Source organism: Rhineura floridana, chromosome 11 (assembly GCF_030035675.1).
Source record: "Rhineura floridana isolate rRhiFlo1 chromosome 11, rRhiFlo1.hap2, whole genome shotgun sequence".
Classification (NCBI taxonomy): Eukaryota; Metazoa; Chordata; class Lepidosauria; order Squamata; family Rhineuridae; genus Rhineura; species Rhineura floridana.
The window spans coordinates 11,508,491-11,527,783 of record NC_084490.1 but is presented as its reverse complement, the minus strand read 5'-3'; the positions used below and the strand labels follow the sequence as shown (position 1 = coordinate 11,527,783).

The 19,293-nt window shown below is 46.0% G+C and overlaps 3 protein-coding genes across 13 annotated transcripts in view; 2 read left to right on the top strand and 1 right to left on the bottom strand.

The window, feature by feature from the left end:
• Nucleotides 1–4,502, top strand: part of SLC12A6 (solute carrier family 12 member 6) — a 58,916-nt gene extending 54,414 nt beyond the window's left edge. For 4 of the 7 annotated variants that reach the window (XM_061591384.1, XM_061591385.1, XM_061591383.1 and 1 more), the window contains 6 exons: nucleotides 628–823; nucleotides 913–1,082; nucleotides 1,166–1,297; nucleotides 1,726–2,111; nucleotides 2,673–2,806; nucleotides 2,940–4,502. In XM_061591384.1, coding sequence (XP_061447368.1) covers nucleotides 628–823; nucleotides 913–1,082; nucleotides 1,166–1,297; nucleotides 1,726–2,111; nucleotides 2,673–2,806; nucleotides 2,940–3,031 — 1,110 coding nt within the window. In that variant the 3' untranslated portion in view covers nucleotides 3,032–4,502. The remainder of the gene's footprint in view (nucleotides 1–627; nucleotides 824–912; nucleotides 1,083–1,165; nucleotides 1,298–1,725; nucleotides 2,112–2,672; nucleotides 2,807–2,939) is intronic. The other 3 variants (XM_061591389.1, XM_061591390.1, XM_061591386.1) reach the window with 1 other exon arrangement.
• Nucleotides 4,503–5,562: 1,060 nt separating this feature from the next.
• Nucleotides 5,563–9,567, bottom strand: EMC4 (ER membrane protein complex subunit 4). Of its 4 annotated transcripts, none has more exons than XM_061590013.1 (6): nucleotides 9,269–9,567; nucleotides 8,125–8,216; nucleotides 7,879–7,993; nucleotides 7,532–7,685; nucleotides 6,208–6,368; nucleotides 5,563–5,869 (listed from the first exon to the last, which is right to left on the bottom strand). In XM_061590013.1, the coding sequence occupies exons 2-6, from the start codon at nucleotides 8,211–8,213 to the stop codon at nucleotides 5,834–5,836; spliced, it is 555 nt and encodes a 184-aa protein (XP_061445997.1). In that variant the 5' UTR covers nucleotides 8,214–8,216; nucleotides 9,269–9,567; the 3' UTR covers nucleotides 5,563–5,833. The 4 variants fall into 4 exon arrangements, with proteins under 4 accessions (XP_061445997.1, XP_061445999.1, XP_061445996.1 ...); XM_061590015.1 differs by lacking the exon at nucleotides 9,269–9,567 and adding an exon at nucleotides 9,178–9,251; XM_061590012.1 differs by lacking the exon at nucleotides 9,269–9,567 and adding an exon at nucleotides 9,148–9,235.
• Nucleotides 9,568–9,605: 38 nt separating this feature from the next.
• On the top strand, nucleotides 9,606–19,066 carry SDR39U1 (short chain dehydrogenase/reductase family 39U member 1). Of its 2 annotated transcripts, XM_061590010.1 has the most exons (7): nucleotides 10,938–10,970; nucleotides 12,513–12,582; nucleotides 12,750–12,856; nucleotides 13,867–13,949; nucleotides 15,829–15,950; nucleotides 17,303–17,446; nucleotides 18,468–19,066. In XM_061590010.1, the coding sequence occupies exons 1-7, from the start codon at nucleotides 10,953–10,955 to the stop codon at nucleotides 18,881–18,883; spliced, it is 960 nt and encodes a 319-aa protein (XP_061445994.1). In that variant the 5' UTR covers nucleotides 10,938–10,952; the 3' UTR covers nucleotides 18,884–19,066. The 2 variants fall into 2 exon arrangements, with proteins under 2 accessions (XP_061445995.1, XP_061445994.1); XM_061590011.1 differs by lacking the exons at nucleotides 10,938–10,970; nucleotides 12,513–12,582 and adding an exon at nucleotides 9,606–9,765.
• The last annotated feature ends 227 nt before the right edge of the window (nucleotides 19,067–19,293 follow it).

Here is a 19,293-nt window from a genome sequence, read left to right as displayed (position 1 = left end):
CTTCTGTAGAATGCTCTTTGGTCTTCATTTTCCTTCAGATCCACAGCCTGACCAATGATCCTTCAACAGTGAGGTTTTTATCCTGACAATGTAACAACAACTTTCATGGTTCACAGGTGGAGGCCATTGGTAAAGTAACTGTCCTTGATAGGGCAATTTCTTTCATCTGTGTAAACTGGGAGCTTATGCAAGCAACATGTTTCAGTTTTTTTATGTTACAAACATTTCCCAACATACAACCAATGTCACCTTACAATAACTGATTTTGAGTTTCAGTGTTTCAAAATAAAATATAATACAGAATGAAATTACAATGTACCATTGATAATTCAGTAATATGAGAGCATTGGTCGGGGTCTGAATACTTTTGCAAGACACTGTAGTATTTTATTGTATTACTATTTGAATTCTATGGAATATAATAAAATACAATATATATAATATAAAATAAGCAATAAAAATACAATTACAAATCATACAGCATTTTGCATTTGATGTAGCAATTGCTACAACAGGGAGAAAAATCATTAAGTGGTCCGCCAAGAGCATCAGCAATTTTCAAGTGGTCCATGGGGGAAAAACATTTAGGAACCACAGCTTTAGCAGCCTTAACATTTGTTGTTTCAGACTGTCAAGCACCTGATGGAGGCAGAACGGGTGAAAGGTTTCTGCCAGGTCGTAGTAGCTACCAAAGTGCGAGAGGGCATCTCCCACCTCATTCAGTCCTGTGGGCTGGGTGGTATGAAGCACAATACTGTGGTGATGGGGTGGCCCAATGCCTGGCGCCAGAGTGAGGATGCCCGTGCTTGGAAAACCTTCATTGGTATGGTCTCTCCCATGGGGAGGTGAGGGCAAGGGGGAGGGCTTCATCAGGTGAACCATAATGTATGACTTTCTATTCCCACCCCCCAGGTACTGTCCGTGTGACTACAGCTGCTCATCTAGCTTTGCTCGTAGCAAAGAATGTGGCCTTCTTCCCCAGCAATACAGATCCTTTCTCCGAGGGGAACATTGATGTCTGGTGGATCGTGCATGATGGTGGGATGCTGATGCTACTCCCGTTCCTTCTCAAGCAGCACAAGGTGATTGTGGAGAAACTTACTCGGGGAAATGTATCAAGAGGGAAACATAAGCTGGTCACCAACTCTCTCTTCCCACTTCAAAGGTGTGGCGTAAATGCAAAATCCGCATCTTCACGGTAGCCCAGCTTGAGGACAACAGCATCCAGATGAAGAAGGATCTGGCAACCTTTCTCTATCACCTCCGCATTGAGGCAGAGGTAGAAGTGGTGGAAATGGTGAGAGAGACAAAACAAGTAGAAGAAGGAGCAAGGAGGGGTTAGGGACTTGGGTTGGTTTTTGGTTTTCCTTTGCTTAAACAATTGTGAAAGGTGCTAATGAGTGAAGGACAGGACTTGGGTGATCAATTGGTTCAGGGAATGAGGCAAGAACTTGGAGGTATGCTGAATACAAGAATCCTGCCCGTGCTTACAAGAAACCATACTCCTGATGCCTTCTGTTCTTTCAGTATTCACCAGTTACTACCCACAAGTTGTGCTGCCTCCACTACCACCACCATAGCCACAAGGGGAGCTGCACTAGGGGGAAAAATGTGGGCATGATTGTGTACTCTGAAAGTGAGCTGGATCTAGCCAGAGGTGGGATGGGCTATCCCCCCATTGGGTGAGGGTTTCTGCTTTCAGCTCTTCTTTCTTACCGCCAACAGCATGACAGCGATATTTCTGCTTACACTTATGAGCGCACCCTGATGATGGAGCAGCGATCCCAGATGTTGCGGCAAATGCGTCTGTCCAAGACAGAGCGGGACCGAGAGGTAAACTGGGCTCAGACAAGGTGGGAAGGGTTTAAAAGATTAGCAGTTTTTAGTGGCTTCTTGATTGATCTTCCTGGGATGCCTCTCTCACAGGCCCAGCTGGTGAAGGACAGGAACTCGATGCTGCGGCTGACCAGCATCGGCTCAGATGATGATGAAGAGACTGAGACTTACCAGGAAAAGGTGCACATGACGTGGACCAAGGACAAGTACATGGCATCCCGTGGGCACAAACCCAGGACCCTGGAGGGTTTCCAGGATATGCTCAACATGCGGCCGTAAGGACCTGCCAATCCCAAGGACATCACAGCCCTTTTCTTTTCATTTAATTCCTTCCCCATCCAGCATTTTATGGTTTTCAAAATCCTCTTGGATAGTGACACAGAGACTTTCTCATGTTGTCTTCTCAGATCTAACACACTTTGTGGTCATGCTTCTATCTCTCTGTGGCAAGATCATCCTTGATTACTTGTTTGTTTGGGTTGGGCAAGAAGTTGCCCTGCAAAAAAGTTGAGTCAAAAAAGTGAGATAAACTTCCTTGCCACTTCCTTACACTTCCAGCTGTTTTTAAAACTGTACCACCAAATGTTTCCTTTTTTTCTGCATAAGGCCATTCCATTTCTCTCCCCCTCCCCCCCCATCTTCAACGCGGCCCACAGTGCCTCCTGGTGCTTTGCTGTAGCTGTCATGTTGGTCCTTTTCCTCCTCTAATCTTCATCTCTTAGTACTTTTTCTGGTTTCTCAGGAGCTAGATCTTTGAGCCAGCTTGGTTGCCCTGATATGATGTACACCCATAGGCATGCCTGGTTACAATTTGTCTCTTCCCTCCCACAACCCAGAGACCAGTCCAACGTGAGACGTATGCACACAGCTGTCAAGCTGAATGAGGTCATCGTCAACAAGTCCCATGAGGCCAAACTGGTGCTGCTCAACATGCCAGGCCCACCACGTAACCCTGAGGGTGATGAGAACTGTATCCTTTTATTTTTTTTTGCAGAGGCCTGTCTTATGCTAGGGTGCAAGAGGGATTGCAGGTGGCATCTGAACTCTCGTGTGTGTGTGTGTGTATGTGTAGTGCAGCTTCCTTGACAGTCTTCTACCTGCAGATATGGAATTCCTGGAGGTCCTGACAGAGGGGCTAGAGCGGGTGCTGCTTGTCCGTGGTGGCGGCAGTGAAGTCATCACCATCTACTCCTAGGGGAGCTGGGAGGGCTTCCTCCTGAGGGACTCTTCTGTCAAATTGACATCTGCTTCCTGCCTATTACCACCTGCCACTTGATCTCCCAAGGAGATCAGCTATCAGTGCCATGTCTCCTTTGCTTTCTCTCCCCTGTGGCAGTTTGGGGTCTTCAGATAGGATGGTTTTCCCCTTTTGGAGGATGGAGGGCTGACATTTTCCCTTTGGCTTCTATCAAGGTAGAGGCACACGCCAGAAAAGTGCACAAGTTTGTTGTGAAAGGAGACTGAGACTTGATTGAGCTGGGAGATGACTCTGTCTTCCCTTCAACAAGTGCAGAACTAGTGAGGCAAGTATTATTTTGGAGGTCAAAAAGAGCAAAAATGTAGGGTGTTTCCACCTTAAGAGTTGCTACTGCTGCTACCCTCTGATAACATTGATTAAAATGAAGCAACGGGTCCTCCAGCTGGAACATGGGTGCTTAAGAACAGGTGTAGAGACTGTTACATGTAGTTATTGAAACAAGAAGAGAGGGGAGTGCTGCTGGGAGGACCTAGAGGGAAGGAGATGCCATCTCCATTGTGCCATTTTCTTTTGGTCAGTGCCAAAATCTTTGTTTCTTTCCCTTAAAATCAAGGATACGGGAGCATTTAGGAAGATGGAGCTGACTTTTATAGCAACTGCCCCTTACCCTCATCTCTTGTGGGATTGTAAAACCCAGATTAACTGTTTGCTGGGGGAGGAGTGGTTGACTCTTAAACCAGGGTGGCATATTGATGGGGAAACATACGTAACTGCCCTACTTCCTTTCCCCTACGGCTCTCACGTTCCTGGCTGGGCAAGGAATGTAGACCAGTTTTCCCAGTCTGTAGTTGTTCCGTAGAACTAACGGACAGGGCAGAAGAGGTTATAGCGTCTGGTTGCTATGTATAGGCTGAGAGGAAGAAGAGATAAATCACATCTCTTCTCTAACCCATAGGAAAGAAGCAGAGCAATTTCTGACTTTTGTAACGTGCTCTCTGCTCCTAACTGGGTACCCCTCTCCTCCCCCAAACTTGGCCAAGAGAAGACTACTGTGACCCCCCCCCCCCCAAGCCAAGATTGTCCCTTTTAAAAATAGGTGTCTATACTGTTTTTGTGAGTGCTGGGAAATAAGTCCTTCCTCCTCCTGCAGAAGCAAACACTGGAAAAGGTGCTGTGTCTGTTTTGTCCTACCCAATTTCAATGATGGATGTCTAATTCTTCTCCTCACACCCCTTGCTCAAGAATAGTATGCAGGGACCACTCCTCTTGGAGTAGCCTTAAAGCAGATTCATCTCCAGCCACTCCTCCAGTTTTATTTTAAAAGGGACATTCACATAAGTTTTTCATCTTTTATAGGGGGAGGCTTTTTAATTTATTGGGGGGTGACTCTGTTTACATATAGCATCAAGTTTTGAGGTGTGATTTTTTTGCTTCCTGAATTATGTAAAAATAAACTTTTTATATTTAATATTGTCTTTTGGAGATTGAATATTCATCATGTAACATTCATTCACTGTCTAAACCAGCTATTTTCATTATATTATGAATTTGTTAACTGAAAAGGGATTGGTATATATGCTTATTTAAAAAAAAACTCCCAACGGAAGCTAAATTCAGTGGTCTGGTTCACATACATTCATCATTCGATGCTTACAATGTCAGAGTAGTGTGTGTAAGCCACCACAGCTTTTATGCAATCAGTACATACCATTTGAAAAATCAAGTGATATTGACATGAATGTTGTAACCAGCATTAGTTCCCTTCAGGTGCTACTCATTTAAAGGGCAGTCTGCAAAAGAGCTATGGGACCACACGTCTGGTGACACAGAGCCCTTCCCAATATTAATTACTGAGAGGCAGGAAGCCTTTATTTATAGGCCTCTACATGCACAGCTTTCTCCAGATCCTTGAACTGCACATTTAGGAGGAAGGGTACAGCCCCAGTACCTTTTTTTTCTACACAATTTGCCTCTCACGTGACTAACATCTGAAGGTCAGGCATACTGTCTTGTTTTGAATAAGTTCTATTGACACTCACATACAGAAAGAGGAGTCAGCATTCTTTAAGGCACCTAAATGGCACCTCTTCCTCAAGACATCACTAGGCACTACCCCAGGTATGGGAAACGTTTTGCCATCTAGATGTTACTGAACTACAGCTCCCATCAGCCCCAGCAAGCATGGCTATTGGCCAAGGATGATGGGAGTTTTAGTGCAGCAATATCTAGAGGGCCAAAGGTTCCCCACACCTGCTTTCCAGATTATTTTGGGGGGTCTTAAACCTTTCAGGTATATGTGAAACACAGGAAGCTGCCTTCTTTATATTAGGTTAGACTATTTGTGCATCTCCAATGCTACCCATTGACCTTGGTCCTCTAGAGTTTCAGCTCAGTGGACATGGGATTAATCTTCATGTTTGCCATCACTATGATAAATACATGTACACATTTATATAAAAAGATGCTGAGTTTCTCAGCACACTGAGCTTCTTGTAACTATTTTCAAAAAAGCTATGCAAACATTTAAATAAATGTGTGTAACACTTTTATTCTGCTTTCACCATAACAGAGAAGGTGGAAGTACATGGTAGGATGAGCCTTCTGCTCCTCCCCCTGCAAAACATATCAGTCCTTCATATTCTGTTATCCTTTTCTTTATGAATCTTCATCTGCTATTCCACAGAGCGGCAACGCTTACTTTAGGACCCAGCAGTTTTATTAGATAGTTGAAGGAAGAGCATTTCTACAGTGGTGAGCCAGAGATCTAAAGCAGCAGCTGGTTTCTGGAACTGGGTTGGGTCATAACACTAGACCCCCACCTGTGAATTCCATGCGCTGGCCATAAAAAGAAAGGAAGTGTCATCAACAATCCTGAGCAAGCATCATCGTAGCTCTACTGTCCTTACAACTGGACCAAGTAAGACAATGCTAAAACATCCCTTTATCACTGCTTTAGGTTTTTGTATTGAGTTTTCATACAGTTAAGAACCCAGAAGGGGCTGCAGCTCTGATCCAAGAAAATAAATTTGGTACCAATATTGCCATCCCTCAGCCTTTAGGAAAACACCACGTACAGTTAAAACATATCCCCTAGGTAGGAAGATGAGAAAATCACCTCCATTCGTAAACCAGTATTTTTCAAAATGCCAGATGGCCAAATCCTTCATACTCACCTCGGGTGGCTCAATAAAAGCTAGCCAATCAGAGGCATGAGTTGGCAGCAGCCCCATTGACTGGCACTTGTAAACAGCCAAGGCCAACCCTAAAAGGTTGCCAATTAAATACACCAGACCCTGCAGGAACTTCTGGCTTGAGCTCTCAAGTAACTTGAAGGCTGTGGGGACAGCAAGAAAGAAGTCAGAGACAAACTTCAAAGATGCAGCACAGGCTCAGCTTGCTGGCACCTTTGGATGTGAAGGCCTGTTTGCAACCCTTTTGAATATTAGGCCAAACAAGCTACTACCTACAATAGAGTTAACCTCAACATGTTGGAAAGCTATCTACCTAACCAAAAGACAGGGTGTCTGAGAGGCAAAAAAGCCCACCTAGCCATGAATTTCTGCCCTGGAAAGGTTTACTGTTCAGTCCCACAATACATGAACCCAGTCAAGGGTTTCCTACTGTTATGGAAAGGTGTGGACAGATGATTAGTCCAGCATTAGAACCCTCTTCTGAAAATTAGTACTTCAAATGGAACTGGATGTTTATGAAATCTATATACAGACTTTAAAACAAAATGTATACACTGCATACCATTCTCCACTTCCATTAGTGCTTGATAATTGCTTGTGTCTGTCCAATCTGGATTTGTAAGAATCCCCTGACATTCTGCATCTTCCTCTTGCTATATGTAAAGCTGTGTCCAAGCCAACAGTCCATTTTGTATTTTTCCTAATTGCATGCTATCCTCCAAAGGCGCTCAGGGCCTTGTATATGAATTCCTACCCCAATTTATCCTTGTGGCAACCCTGTGATACGAGGTTAGGCAAAGTGGAGAGTGAATGGCCCAAGGACTCCCAGTGATTTTCTAAGTTATGCATAAATTTGAACCTGGGTTTCCCCTGGAAATCTCTGCCTTGGGCCAAGATGTGCACTGCACCAACTTTTCCCGGTTCATACCTAGTGTGTAAATGCACCCACCCACCCACCCCTTCACACAACTTTTCCTGGACTGGACCATTTGATTGAGGATTATATGAAAAAAGGGGGATAATAACTGGACATACCAAACCACCATATGTTGCCTCTAGGTCTAGCTATGCATGTGCAAGGAACTCTCCCTCACGAGAAATCAATCTCCCCATAGACTGAAGAGATCCAATCCAGGAATGGTTTTACCATCCCTTCTGTTTGTGTGAACAGGGCTATAACACAGCTAGATTTCAACTGCAACCTTGCAGCTTCTTAAATTCCCAGAGTACACAGTCCTTCCAACTAGGATCACAGGTAAACTTAATCTGATGAGGCGAGAAACGGAGGGGACAAAAATACACTTACTGGCAGAAATGGACATGAGTGCTTGGATGGGCCTCCAGGCCATCATACAGACCATCATGGTGGGGAAGATTGAGATTGTATTGCCTGCCATGTACATGATAAACAAGTTCATAGGGATTTGCTTCAGGGGCCCCAGAGCGATATCCCAGCAGCGCTGAAAAGGTGGAGAAGAAAAGGGGCAAAATTCAAGACTCAAGTTCTATATTCAAGAAGCTACTCATGTTTATCTTGCCTTCTTCAAGACCCACACACAAAGTGTTCCTGGTTCCATCTTTCTGCTTCGGCACAGAGAACACCGAGAGATCTGATAGGCCAGCCCTCCCTTCCAAACTCTTGTAACGTGCTACCTTTTCCACCAGGATGCGATCTGTTTCCTGGACGCTCGTATCTGGCACCTGCTTGTCCGAGTAGCCAATGGGATAGAGGGTGTCCCCCTGGCCACCACTCCGGTCACTCCGGCCCCTAGCAAGAAAAACGAATGGGTCACATTTGAGCCACATTGAGCCACATTTGAACCTGCCAGAGTCACCCCTGGGATCAAGCTAACTGCTTACACTTGGACACAATACACAGACCTCCCATTAGGTACACACCTGCTTCCACTGCCCGGACCACTCAACTCAATAGCCCATTTGAAACGCCGTCCACGACTGGTCACCACCCCACCAGAGGTGCTCATCATTACCTGAAGCAAAAAAACCCAAACAGACCTTGAAATGGAAGTTAGACATGAGCAGCATGAACCCCTCCATATACTTTCAACGATTCCCAGGAGACCTTCAGCTTCCCCAATGCATCCCTGCCTCCATCCCATCTCCAGCCCCCATAATTCAATCACTTCTCAGGTCAGGGGTAACACTGCAATGGAACCCAAAAGGTTCCTGGGTTCAAATCACACATCAATGGCATATTCCCCAGGTGGTTTAGGATGAGATGCCAGCTCTGGGCCCCAATTTCTTATCTCCAAAACATAATGTGAAATGCATTATAAAGAATATAATATGGAATGTTAATAGCCACATGAACCACTCCCCTCTGTCCCAGTTCCACATGCCCTACACAAACTGGAAAAACTTCCTCCTACTGGGAGGAAGGGTGGGATACACGTTAAATAAATGAATAAATAAGAACTATCTATTTGTGAGATTGTGATTCTGCTCCCCCAACAAGTGCACCTTGAAAGATCTCTGCACCCATTCATTCACCTATCCTGTTGCATCTTCAACTTGCTTGTTCCTCCCAAGCCCACCTGCATCCAAGCCATACAAGAATCTTACCAAATACCCCTTTAAAGCCATGAATACCCCCAGTCTCGCGTCCCAGTCATGATAAGTCTGACCTGACAAACATTTAGCCTGCTCCCCCAAACTACCCAATCTCCAAATCACAGGTACATAGGAAGCTGCCAGACCATCTGTCCCTCTAGCACAGTATTGTCTACACAGACTGGCAGCAGTTCTCTAGGGAGTCAGACCGGGGTCTCTACCAGCCCTACCTGGAGACAGAGATGTGAAGGCCTGGAAAAAAAAGCCCGAAAAGTTTTTCCCCAAGCCGTTACCCCCCTCCCATTGGAAAATTTGACACTCGGGAGGACTAGCCAAAAGGGGCAAAGTCACCATAATTTTTTAAGTCTGAATTATCTTCACCCTTCGCCGCAACAAAGATGCACTTCACCCCACAAGTGACAAGTGTCGAGGCTGTTGGGCCCTATAAATACCCCCGAAGAGAATCTCCCACCTTTTATTCACGGCTTCTCCAGATGGGCACCACCACTGTTACTGCTCGAGCTACTTCCTGTTCCTGCTCACGTCACCATGCGTGGAAACCATGGCAACCAGTCTTCTCAGAATTCAGCACCCTTTCTTAGCTTTAGGACAGAAATTATTCTCCACAACACTTATACACACCGTTTACCCTGGATAAAGTAAAAACGTATTAGAGCCACACACACCCCCCTCACAGTCCTTCTTCACCCTTCCGGGCTAAAACTGACCCGGTTTTCCCGCTGCACAGTGTTGTGGGGAGGCCGCCATAGAGATGCCACGGACCAGAGCGGCACCATTCGTACCTCTGAAAGGGATCCACGCTCAATGGCGTCCTTACCGGAAGTCCAGGCTGTCTGCTTCTCTAGCCTGTTTACTTCCTCTCTCTAGGATCTTGACTGAGAGATAGGATTGTTCGGCTTCTCCACGCGCACGCGCGATCAGTCTTCTTAGCAATGAGAGTGTTAGTCGGTGAGTGAGTTAGGGGTGTGGGTGGGTTTGGTTGGGTCAAGAAGGGATTATTCTTACAATTATGCATTATTTTTGCAGAAGAAGCTGGGAGTTTTCGATTTGTGATTTGCACGTTGGCTTGACCTGCGATTAGCAGCTGGCTTTGAGCCAGTGTGGCATAGTGGTTTGAGTGTTGGACTACGACCTGGGAGACCAGGGTTCGAATCTCCACACAGCCATGAAGCTCCCTGGGTGACCTTGGGCCAGTCACTGCCTCTCAGCCTCAGAGGAAGGCAATGGTAAAACCACCTCTGAATACCACTTACCATGAAAACCCTATTCATAGGGTTGCCATAAATCGGAAGCGACTTGAAGGTAGTCCATTGAATTGCAGGCACAGACTGAAGGGTGAGCGCAGAGCTCAACTCTGCGAAGAGGCTGCCCTCCCTCCGAAGAGACAGCCCTTAAAGAGAATTTGGGGGTTATGTGTCTATGTCTGTCTTAAAAACACACATACAATTTATCATTAGTGTTATATTCCACCTTTTCTCCAAGGAGCTCAAGATGGTGTACATGGTTCTCTCCCTTCACATTCTATCCACAAAACAACTCTGAGAGGTAGGTTAGGCTGAGAAACGGTGACTGGCCCGAAGTGAGCTTCATGGCTGAGTAGGGATTTGAACCCTGGTCTCCCATCATTATAATCAGTTTATTTCTATACCGCTTTTTGGCAAAGTGGCAAACAGATTAATACAAAAGCAAATACAATAAAACTACAGTAAATACAGATATAAAAATACAGTACAATAAATCAATAAAAAGATAAAATAGCAGAGCCCCAGACACCATGAATCATGTTATACATTCATGAGCTGCATTTGTGCTCTTACCACAACACAACTACCATTTACAAAACAGCTGCCCACACAACGACAGCCATTGCAAAGTTCTTACAGTTCCTCTCCAGGACAGGGCAAACTGATTCAACCTCCCAGGCTCTAACCCAACACTCTAACCACTACACCACAATAGCTCTCTAAACAAAGGTTAGAGATCTGTTATCCTTATGCTGCAAAGGGGTCCTCCTCCTGTAATACCACCTGTTCACCCTTACATAAGAAGCTGCTGCAATGTCCAGTTCTGCACAGTTCTTATAGGAACTGGATCCTTTCCTCGTCAGTCTAAAAAATAGAAAAATTGCATGGGATATGTGTGGACATGACAAGGTACGTCATTCCCCATGTGATTATTGATTTGTCTCAGGGTGTTATTGATTGTGAACATCACTCACTGCACTAATGCATTCATCTGCAATGTTATGCATGCTTATTCAAAAGGAGGGGGAGGGGGGAGTGCTGCAGAACATCACCTTTCCACTTGATCAGAGGCACTTTGCTCCTACCTTTTTTTTTTTTTAAAGAAATCATTCTTGGGGTGGGAGGTGACTTGTACTTGAGTAAGATACCTAGCCAGAAGAGGAAGTGATTTTTTATTATTTATTAATTAAATTTATATCCTGCCCTTTCTCCCAGAAGGAGCCCAGGGTGGCAGACAAAAACACTAAAAACACTCTAAAATATCTTAAAAACAGAAGACTTTAAAACAAAACATCTTTTTTTAAAAAAGCTTTTAAAACATCTTAAAAAGTAATTCCAATGCAGACTGGGATAAGGTCTCTTCTTAAAAGACTTGTTAGAAGAGGAAGGTTTTCAGTAGGTATCGAAAAGATAACAGAGATGGCACCTAATATTTAAGGGGAGGGGATTCCAAAGAGTAGGTGCTACAACACTAAAGGTTAGCTTCCTATGTTGTATGGAATGGATCTCCTGATAAGATGATGTCTGCAGGAAGCCCTCGCATGCAGAGTGCAGTGATCGATTGGATGTATAAGGAGTAAGACGATTTCCTGGTCCCAAGCTGCATAGGACTTTGTACACCAAAACCAGAACCTTGAACTTGGCCCAGCAGCAAGGTAACACATTGGCAATACCCTATCCCAGTAAGCAGTCACGCTGCTGCATTTTGCACCTGCTGCAGCTGCCGGGCCAACCTCAAGGGCAGCCCCATATAGAGTGCCTTACAGTAATTCAAGTTATCAGTGCATGGACAACAGTGGTCAGGCTATCCCAGTCCAGAAACAGCCACAGCTGGTCAAAGGCACTCCTAGCCACTGAGGTCACCTGGGCCTCTAGCAACAAAGATGGATCCAGGAGCAGCCCCAGACCATGATCTTGCTCTTTCAGAGGGAGTACGACCCCTTCCAAAGCAGGGAACTTTGCATGCACAGGTAAAGTTGCAACTTTATAGTGCAAACTTAACCATGCCTGCTCTAAAGTAAGTCACTGAATTCAGTTGGGCTTATTCCCAGGTAAATGGGTTTAGGATTGCAGCCTTGTTGTTTAATATTTTTTTGGTTTCTGTTTTGTTTTTTAATTGATTTTTTTGCAAGTTTATTAAAGTTTTTAAGATTAAAAAAACCTGTCAGCTCACATTCACAGTAGAATAAACATCAATACGTCCATCTTCGTTTCCACACACAGATCAGTATGTAGCAGGGTCATTAAAGTTTTCAGACCATTGCAACACAGATGATGGGTATTTATCTTTCCAGGCTCAAAGAAGTAAGTCTCTTAGCAACTGTAATGGTCTGCAAAGCCCATTTTTCTTTTCCTGATGTTAATCCCCATACCACAGGAATATAGTTTAAAAGTACGTGAACATTTTATTTATTTATTATTTGATTTATATCCTGCCTTTCCTCCCAGCAGGAGTCCACATTCACAACTACGAAAGATTTCGCCAATACAAGGTTGATTTGTAACCATACCAGTTTAAACGGTAAAGCGTCTGTTGATTATTTTGAGGTGTGTGTCATTTTTAGTGCCTACCCTTGTCTTTTTTCCCCCCAGCGTCTTGATGAGCTATTGCATTACCTCCCTGGATAACGATCTCTTTTTTAAAAAAATCCATTCATAAATAACATAATAAATTCATATTGAAATTAGGTGGTGGAACTGGATTTGTCGGCAGAGCCGTAACCCAGTTGCTGAGAAGCCAAGGGCATGAGGTCACCACTATTTCCCGCCATCCTGGAAAAGGACGGATTACCTGGGTATGTGGCGAGGGCTTATTTTAAGCATATGCAGAAAAGGGTTTCTGCGATAACTATTCTTTTAACTGTCCTTTTAGCTTCAGGTAGTTAAACTTTTCAGCCCTGAGGGCCACGTTGCCACCTTCCAGGCTCTCCAGGGGCCGCATGCCTGCACTGGCCATGGCTACAGCTCACAGTAGGGTTGCCAGGTTCATGGCCCGAGACTGATCCTGTATGTTTAGGAGAAGAGAAAGTCAGCCAAGTGTAGGTGTTCTTGCAACACTGTAATGAGAAAAACCGCAAGGTGGAATTCTCCCTTCCCCCTGCACAACTTTTAAAGATACAGAAGACCTCTTGGAGGCTGGGCCTGGCAACAAAGCGGTCTTCTGTATCTTTAAAAGTTGTGCAGGAGGAAGGGAGAATTCCACCTTGTGGTTTTTCTCATTACAGTGTTGCAAGAACGCCTGCACTTGGCTGACTTTCTCTTCTCCTAAACATACAGGATCAGTCTCAGGCCATGAACCTTGCAACCCTAGCTCACAGGCACACACACACACACATACACACAATGCAGATCCTCCATCCCCCATTTCAACTAACGATTGATCTGGTGAGCAGTGAAGTGAGCAAATTGTTTCCTGTCAGGGGAGACTTGCCACTGCCCAATTACAGGAGGTAGTCAGGCGGCTATCAGAAAAGGCTTGGGAGAGGGGATAGATATGACCCACAGTTAGCCACACCACCCTCCCTTTAACTGATACTCAGAAATCGAGTGGATGAAGCTCTTCTTGTCAGAAAACACTTCACCAGTTGAATTTCGGCATGCCAGCTGGTTGCAGTGGATCAGGGCCAATAAAACAACCAAACAAAAAAGACGACTTTACGTCTGCCCGTGGAAAACACTGGATGTAGAATTGCACATTGATAAGAGGCACTGATCAGGAGTGGGAGAGGCAAATTTGAGTGGCAGGGGAGGCATGAGGCATTAATAATTGGGAGTAATAAATCTTGTACATTCCTCCTCCCACTAGGATGAACTTGCTTGCCTGGGACTCCCTCCCTGTGAAGGTGCGGTCAATCTAGCTGGAGAAAATGTCCTTAACCCCTTTCGGAGGTAAGTTTCTTCACATGGTCCCTCAAGGGTGACTCACAGGACTTTCCAGAGTTCTTTGTTGGCTGCGTCCTTAGCAGAGGGGAAGGCACAAGCAGTTGTGCAGGCAACAAAAAGGACAGATGCAATGAATAGTTGTCAAAGATCTAGTGGGTGGAATCACTGATAGGTGGAGGACAGAAGCGGTTCCTCCTATTAGACTTTCAATAGACATCTAATTTTATTACTTTTGGGAGAGTGCTGACATGGTAGCTATTAGGATACAACAACCTGTGAGAGACAGAGGGGGGCCTTGCAGCACTTAGCTCATGTATGACAAGTCTGGTCAGGGAGCAAAACATAAGCCTCTTTTCCACAGAAGCCAAACGGATGCCCCATGAGAACTCACAAGCAGGGCACACAGTTTCTTGCCCCATCAGCAACTAGTATTCGGGCACCCATCTTGGCTGCTTCAGACTCTTCATCAGTGCGCCTGGAGGCTACTTCTGCGCCAAGTCTACACAAACTGTGGATTTCTGTCAGTCTCTGCTGGCTGCACCAAGGAGATATATGGTGCAGTAAACGATCTGCCGGCAGCTGTCTAAGCAGGGGCTTGGTTGTTAAGCAGATAAACAATGGAGAGTGTCAGGGGGTCTCAGTCCATGTACCAGGTCATCTTCCAAAAGGCAAAGTCTCTTAACAAAGCAAGGTTCAATATTCTACCAAGGTAATCTGGATTTCAAGGCATGGCTGGCAAGGGTCTGATGCTGGTGTCTTGATGTTGCTTCCAGCAAAGGGCAAAAGGCCTCTCAGTGCCTTTTAAGCTCCCCTCCCTGGTTCAAGTGCTGGCAATCAGCACTCTGATTCCCAGCAGCATGTAGCCTTAAACGGCCAGAACGCCAGAGTTGCTCTGCTATTCACAGGCATCTTTGCTCTGCAGCAAGTGGAGGGGCTTCCTGTTCACTCTCTGAGTCTGCGTGAGGGGCTCCAGCTGTGCCCTGAGCATCTTCCAGCGATGGGAGGTCTGGAGCTGCATCTTGGCTAAGTCTGCTTGTTCCCTCTTCTGGGTCTGCTATGCCAATCCCCTACTCCTCATCCTCCTCTGAGGACTCAGCCGATGGAGGCGTTACAGTTGTCCAGCTGAATGCAGGCCCAGGCTGTGTATTGTGACTCTGTGGGGAACCTCAGGGCCCTGGAGCCAAATGTGGCCCTCTGGCATGTCTCTTCCTCTTGCCCTCAAGCCTTTTCCTCAGGCCACTCCCCTTCCTAACCTACACCTTTCATTAGCTCTGCTCATTGAGTGTTTTTACCTGGCTGGAATGTGCACTTGAATAATGCCTCTTGCTCACCTGGATGGAGACAGGTGTGTTTGTGTGTGTGTAAAAGTGTATAAACCTCTCACTTTTGTGTGAACAGTATGTAAATGGAAAGAGTCACATCCGTTTGCATCTGGTCCTCATCCAGCGCTTGCCTCTGGCCTCCGCCATGATGGAATGTGACCCTCAGGCTGAAAAAGGCTGTGCACTTCTGGATGGCTCACTCCCTCTGTTGCTGCAGCCCTAGGAAGACATCTGAGACCGGAGATTTATCAAGCCATTTGTAGGCCACCACAGAATTTGCCCAAGAGTGTTCCAGAGAGCAGGAAAATGATGTGTTGGGTCTTATTTCTTCCCAGAATTCTGAGCACGCAGAGACCGAGCCACGGGCATCTGGGAAGAGCAGCTTGTATTCATAAAACGCAGACACATGCATGCACACAAACTTCTCTAGGAACCTTTTCTCTTTGGGTTTTGTTCCTGGAAGTGAAACTGAGCAGACTTCTCTGAGGCCCGTGTAAATAGCCATTACGAGGAGAGTGACGAGAATGGGTGTGACACACTGGAGGTTTCTTCTGTTCCTGCAGGTGGAGTGAATCTTTCCGCCAGGAAGTGGTTGCCAGCCGGATAGAAACCACAAAGACTTTGGCGAAAGCCATTGCAAGAGCGGAGCGCCCACCTTGTGCCTGGGTCCTCGTCACCGGCGTAGGTATTTACCGCCGTGCTAGCTCGAGTGTAACTTTGCTATCCCCTTAGTGGTGTTTGATAGTGAAATAACTTTGGGGGCAGAGTGCAGTCTCTTAGTGGGAGCTTCCACTGGAACTATTCAACTGGAACAGGTTCAGAGGAGGGCAAATAAGGATGACTAGGAGACTGGAATTAAAGCCCTATGAGGAGAGACTGAAAGAACTGGGCATGTTTAGCCTTGAGAAGAGAAGACTGAGGTGAAATATGATAGCACTATTCAAGTACTTGAAAAGTAGTCAAGCAGGGGAGGGCCAGGATCACTTCTCAATCATTCCAGAGTGCAGGACACAGAATAATGGGCTCAAGTTACAGGAAGCCAGATTTCAGCTGAACATCAGGAAAAACTTCCTAACTGTTAGAGGGGTACAACAGTGTAACCGGGGGGGAGGGGATTCAAGAGGCAGCTGGACAGCCACCTGTCGGGTGTGTTTTGATTTGGATTCCTGTGTTGATTAGGGGGTTGGACTTGATGGCCTTATAGGAACTTTCCAAGTCTACTATTTTACAATTCTGTTAAAGTTCAGTGTCCTTCCACTACTGAGCAACCAATTTTGCTTATGTAATATGCAAAGAAAATTGTATGCCGGCCCCAAGGAGTCTTAGGCAGAGTGTTGTCTGTAGCCCATTACTTGCCTATTTGTGATGCTATGGAATGTCCACAAGCATTCTAACTGCTCAGGTGAATGTGTCAGCAGTAGAATAATGATCAACCCTTGTGTAAGGGAAGGAGGAAAAACTCACCAGCATCTGGAGTTAAAGAGGCATGGTGTGCTGTTAGCAGTAAGAGGAACACAGGCAGAGCAGGTGAGAGGAAAGAGGGTCCATGAGGTCAGGAAGCCCAGAGCGAAAGTGGCTGAAGACAGTAGGCATTGGGCTTCACAAGGGCTTCAAGGGATTTGAAGATGAGCTTAAGTGAAGAATGTGTGGAAGAGACAGAAGCCTAAGAGAACAGCACAAAATTGGGGAGAAACAACAAGGGGCCATCCAGGATGAAGGGGTTTGGAAAACATGGCCTATGGACATGTGTTGGCAGGAAGGGAATAGGCAAACCAGAGACCTTCTGCACCTGGCAGGATCACGGCCAATGAAGTCAAAAGAAGCAGATGGGAAGGACAGAACCAAATGGGTTTGAACTAACTTAGGAAGCCTTTACTAAAGGTTTCTTGTGTGAAATAATTTTCCAAGCAAAATAATTTTGCTGCATAGATAAGAGAGTTACTCCGACTTATCTGTAGGTGAAAGCTCTGCCCACAGAAGTAGAGTCAATAGACACTTCTCTACTGAAATAAATTTACAGTGTAATGTCTAATCCAGGGTATTACCGTCCCAGCCACACCGCTGAATACACAGAAGAAAGCCCTGGCGGAGACTTCGATTTCTTCTCTCGCTTGGTGACCCGTTGGGAGGCAGCGGCTAAAATCCCTGGAGACGCCACACGCCAGGTTGTGGTGAGATCTGGTAAGAGGGGAAGTGAGGACCAACAATGGAGAGGGGCATCCTTTTCGAAGACACGTGGTCGGGGTGGATGTGGTGATCAGCTGAGGTGGCCAAGCCAGCTTGGAGTGGTTTTACAGTTGGTGTGTGAAAACTCTCAGATGTGGCAGGCCAAGAGTGAGATCATGGCTCTCACGCCACCCCCAGTGCTTGTGTATCTGAATTTGAATCTGAGATCCATGCATCCAGCTGATGCAGGCTAGGGAGTAGCAGCTGCTTTCAGGCTGCCACTGTGGCTTCTATAAAGGGATGGCAGGAGTAGTGGTCCATATCACCTCCATTGTGGTGTCAGAACTGTGGTCTGAAGGCACAAGATGAAGCAATCTTGCTGAAGCTAAGGAGGTGTGGGTCTGGTCAGTGCCTGGATGGGAGACCATATAGGAAGCCCATGTAAACACCTTGGGTTCTGTTGAAGAAAAGCAGGATAGATACCTCAAAACCAAATAAACGTTGGAGGTTACCGTTGCCACATCCATGCTTAAGAACATAAGAGGTGCCCTTGCTAGATCAGACTAAAAGCTTATCTAGGAACAGAAGAAGCTGCTTTATACTGGGTCAGACCATTGGTCCGTCCAGTTCTATTGCCGACACAACTGACAGGGACTCTCTGGGATTTCAAGACAAGAGTCTCTGCTCGCCCTTCCTGAAGATGCCTGGGATCGAACCTGGGACCTTCTGAATGCAAAGCACAAGGGGAAATAGTCTGATCATTCTGTAAGGCAGCTTTTTGTGTTCCTAATTGTGTTCATCTGGCCTATGAGACATTTCACCTTGTCCTAGTGGCAAAAGGACTGGTTGGCCCCTTCTCTATACGGCTTCCTTGACCTCGTTTCTCCTCTCGTGCTAATCACAGCGTAGGGATAATGAACAACCTCATAGGGCTGTTGTAAAGATTACTGAGATCATGTACGTGGAATGTTTTGAGCACTCGGAAACGCTCCCTGAGTGATTGTTGTCTTTTATTCATTGTCCCTCTCTTTACCAGGTGTTGTGCTGGGCAGAGAAGGTGGTGCCATAGCCCAGATGCTGTGGCCCTTTCGCCTTGGCCTGGGTGGCCCCATCGCTTCCGGCCACCAGCCTTTTCCCTGGATACATGTGGCGGATTTGGCCGGCATCGTGGCTCACGCGCTGGAGTGGGAGGGCGTTGGTGGGATCCTGAATGGTGTTTCACCATCTGCTGTTACTACCACAAACGGGGACTTTGTCCAGGCAATGGGATCAGTGCTCCAGCGGCCTGCTGTGTTGCCCCTGCCGGGCTTTGCGGTGTCTGCCATCTTTGGCCCCGAGCGGAGCGTCATGTTGCTTGAAGGGCAACGAGTGGTACCCAAACGGACCCTGGAGAGCAACTACCATTTTGCATTTCCTGATCTTCCCTCTGCCCTCCAGGATATTTTAGCTTGACCCAAGAAAATGGGTGTCTGTTTATTAGCGCTTCCTCTGTAGATAGAACCTGTTGATCGCACGCACACAGGCACACATGCTTAAATTCCAGCCCTGTCCGTGTCTGGTGCCGACACATATAGACAAAAAAAGATTTATTGTGGCAGATGCTTTTATTAGTCATTAAAGTGCCCCCAAGATTTGTGTATGTGTTTGCGTTTCAATAAGCTGTTCAAGGCGGCTTGTATGTTCGTGTTGCATTTGAGAAGAGTTTGAAAGACAGACCACACAGCCACTTGCTCAGGGACGTGTGCATTTATGTATGTATATACAGTTTGGTTTCTTTTGAAAGGATAAAAGCTGCCTATAGTTGAAGTGGCATTGTGGAAGGAGGATTGGTTTGCTATTGTACCTTTTTTGGCAATGAGTTT

Excerpts from the sequence above, each read along its gene's own strand:
- SDR39U1 (XM_061590010.1), top strand. Across the intron at positions 12,583-12,749 it reads TAACCATACCAGTTTAAACG|GTGGTGGAACTGGATTTGTC; the intron begins GTAAAGCGTCTG and ends TATTGAAATTAG. Across the intron at positions 15,951-17,302 it reads GGTCCTCGTCACCGGCGTAG|GGTATTACCGTCCCAGCCAC; the intron begins GTATTTACCGCC and ends TGTCTAATCCAG.
- EMC4 (XM_061590012.1), bottom strand. Across the intron at positions 7,994-8,124 it reads GGTCCGGGCAGTGGAAGCAG|GGGCCGGAGTGACCGGAGTG; the intron begins GTGTGTACCTAA and ends TTTTCTTGCTAG. Across the intron at positions 6,369-7,531 it reads ACTCATGTCCATTTCTGCCA|CCTTCAAGTTACTTGAGAGC; the intron begins GTAAGTGTATTT and ends CTGTCCCCACAG.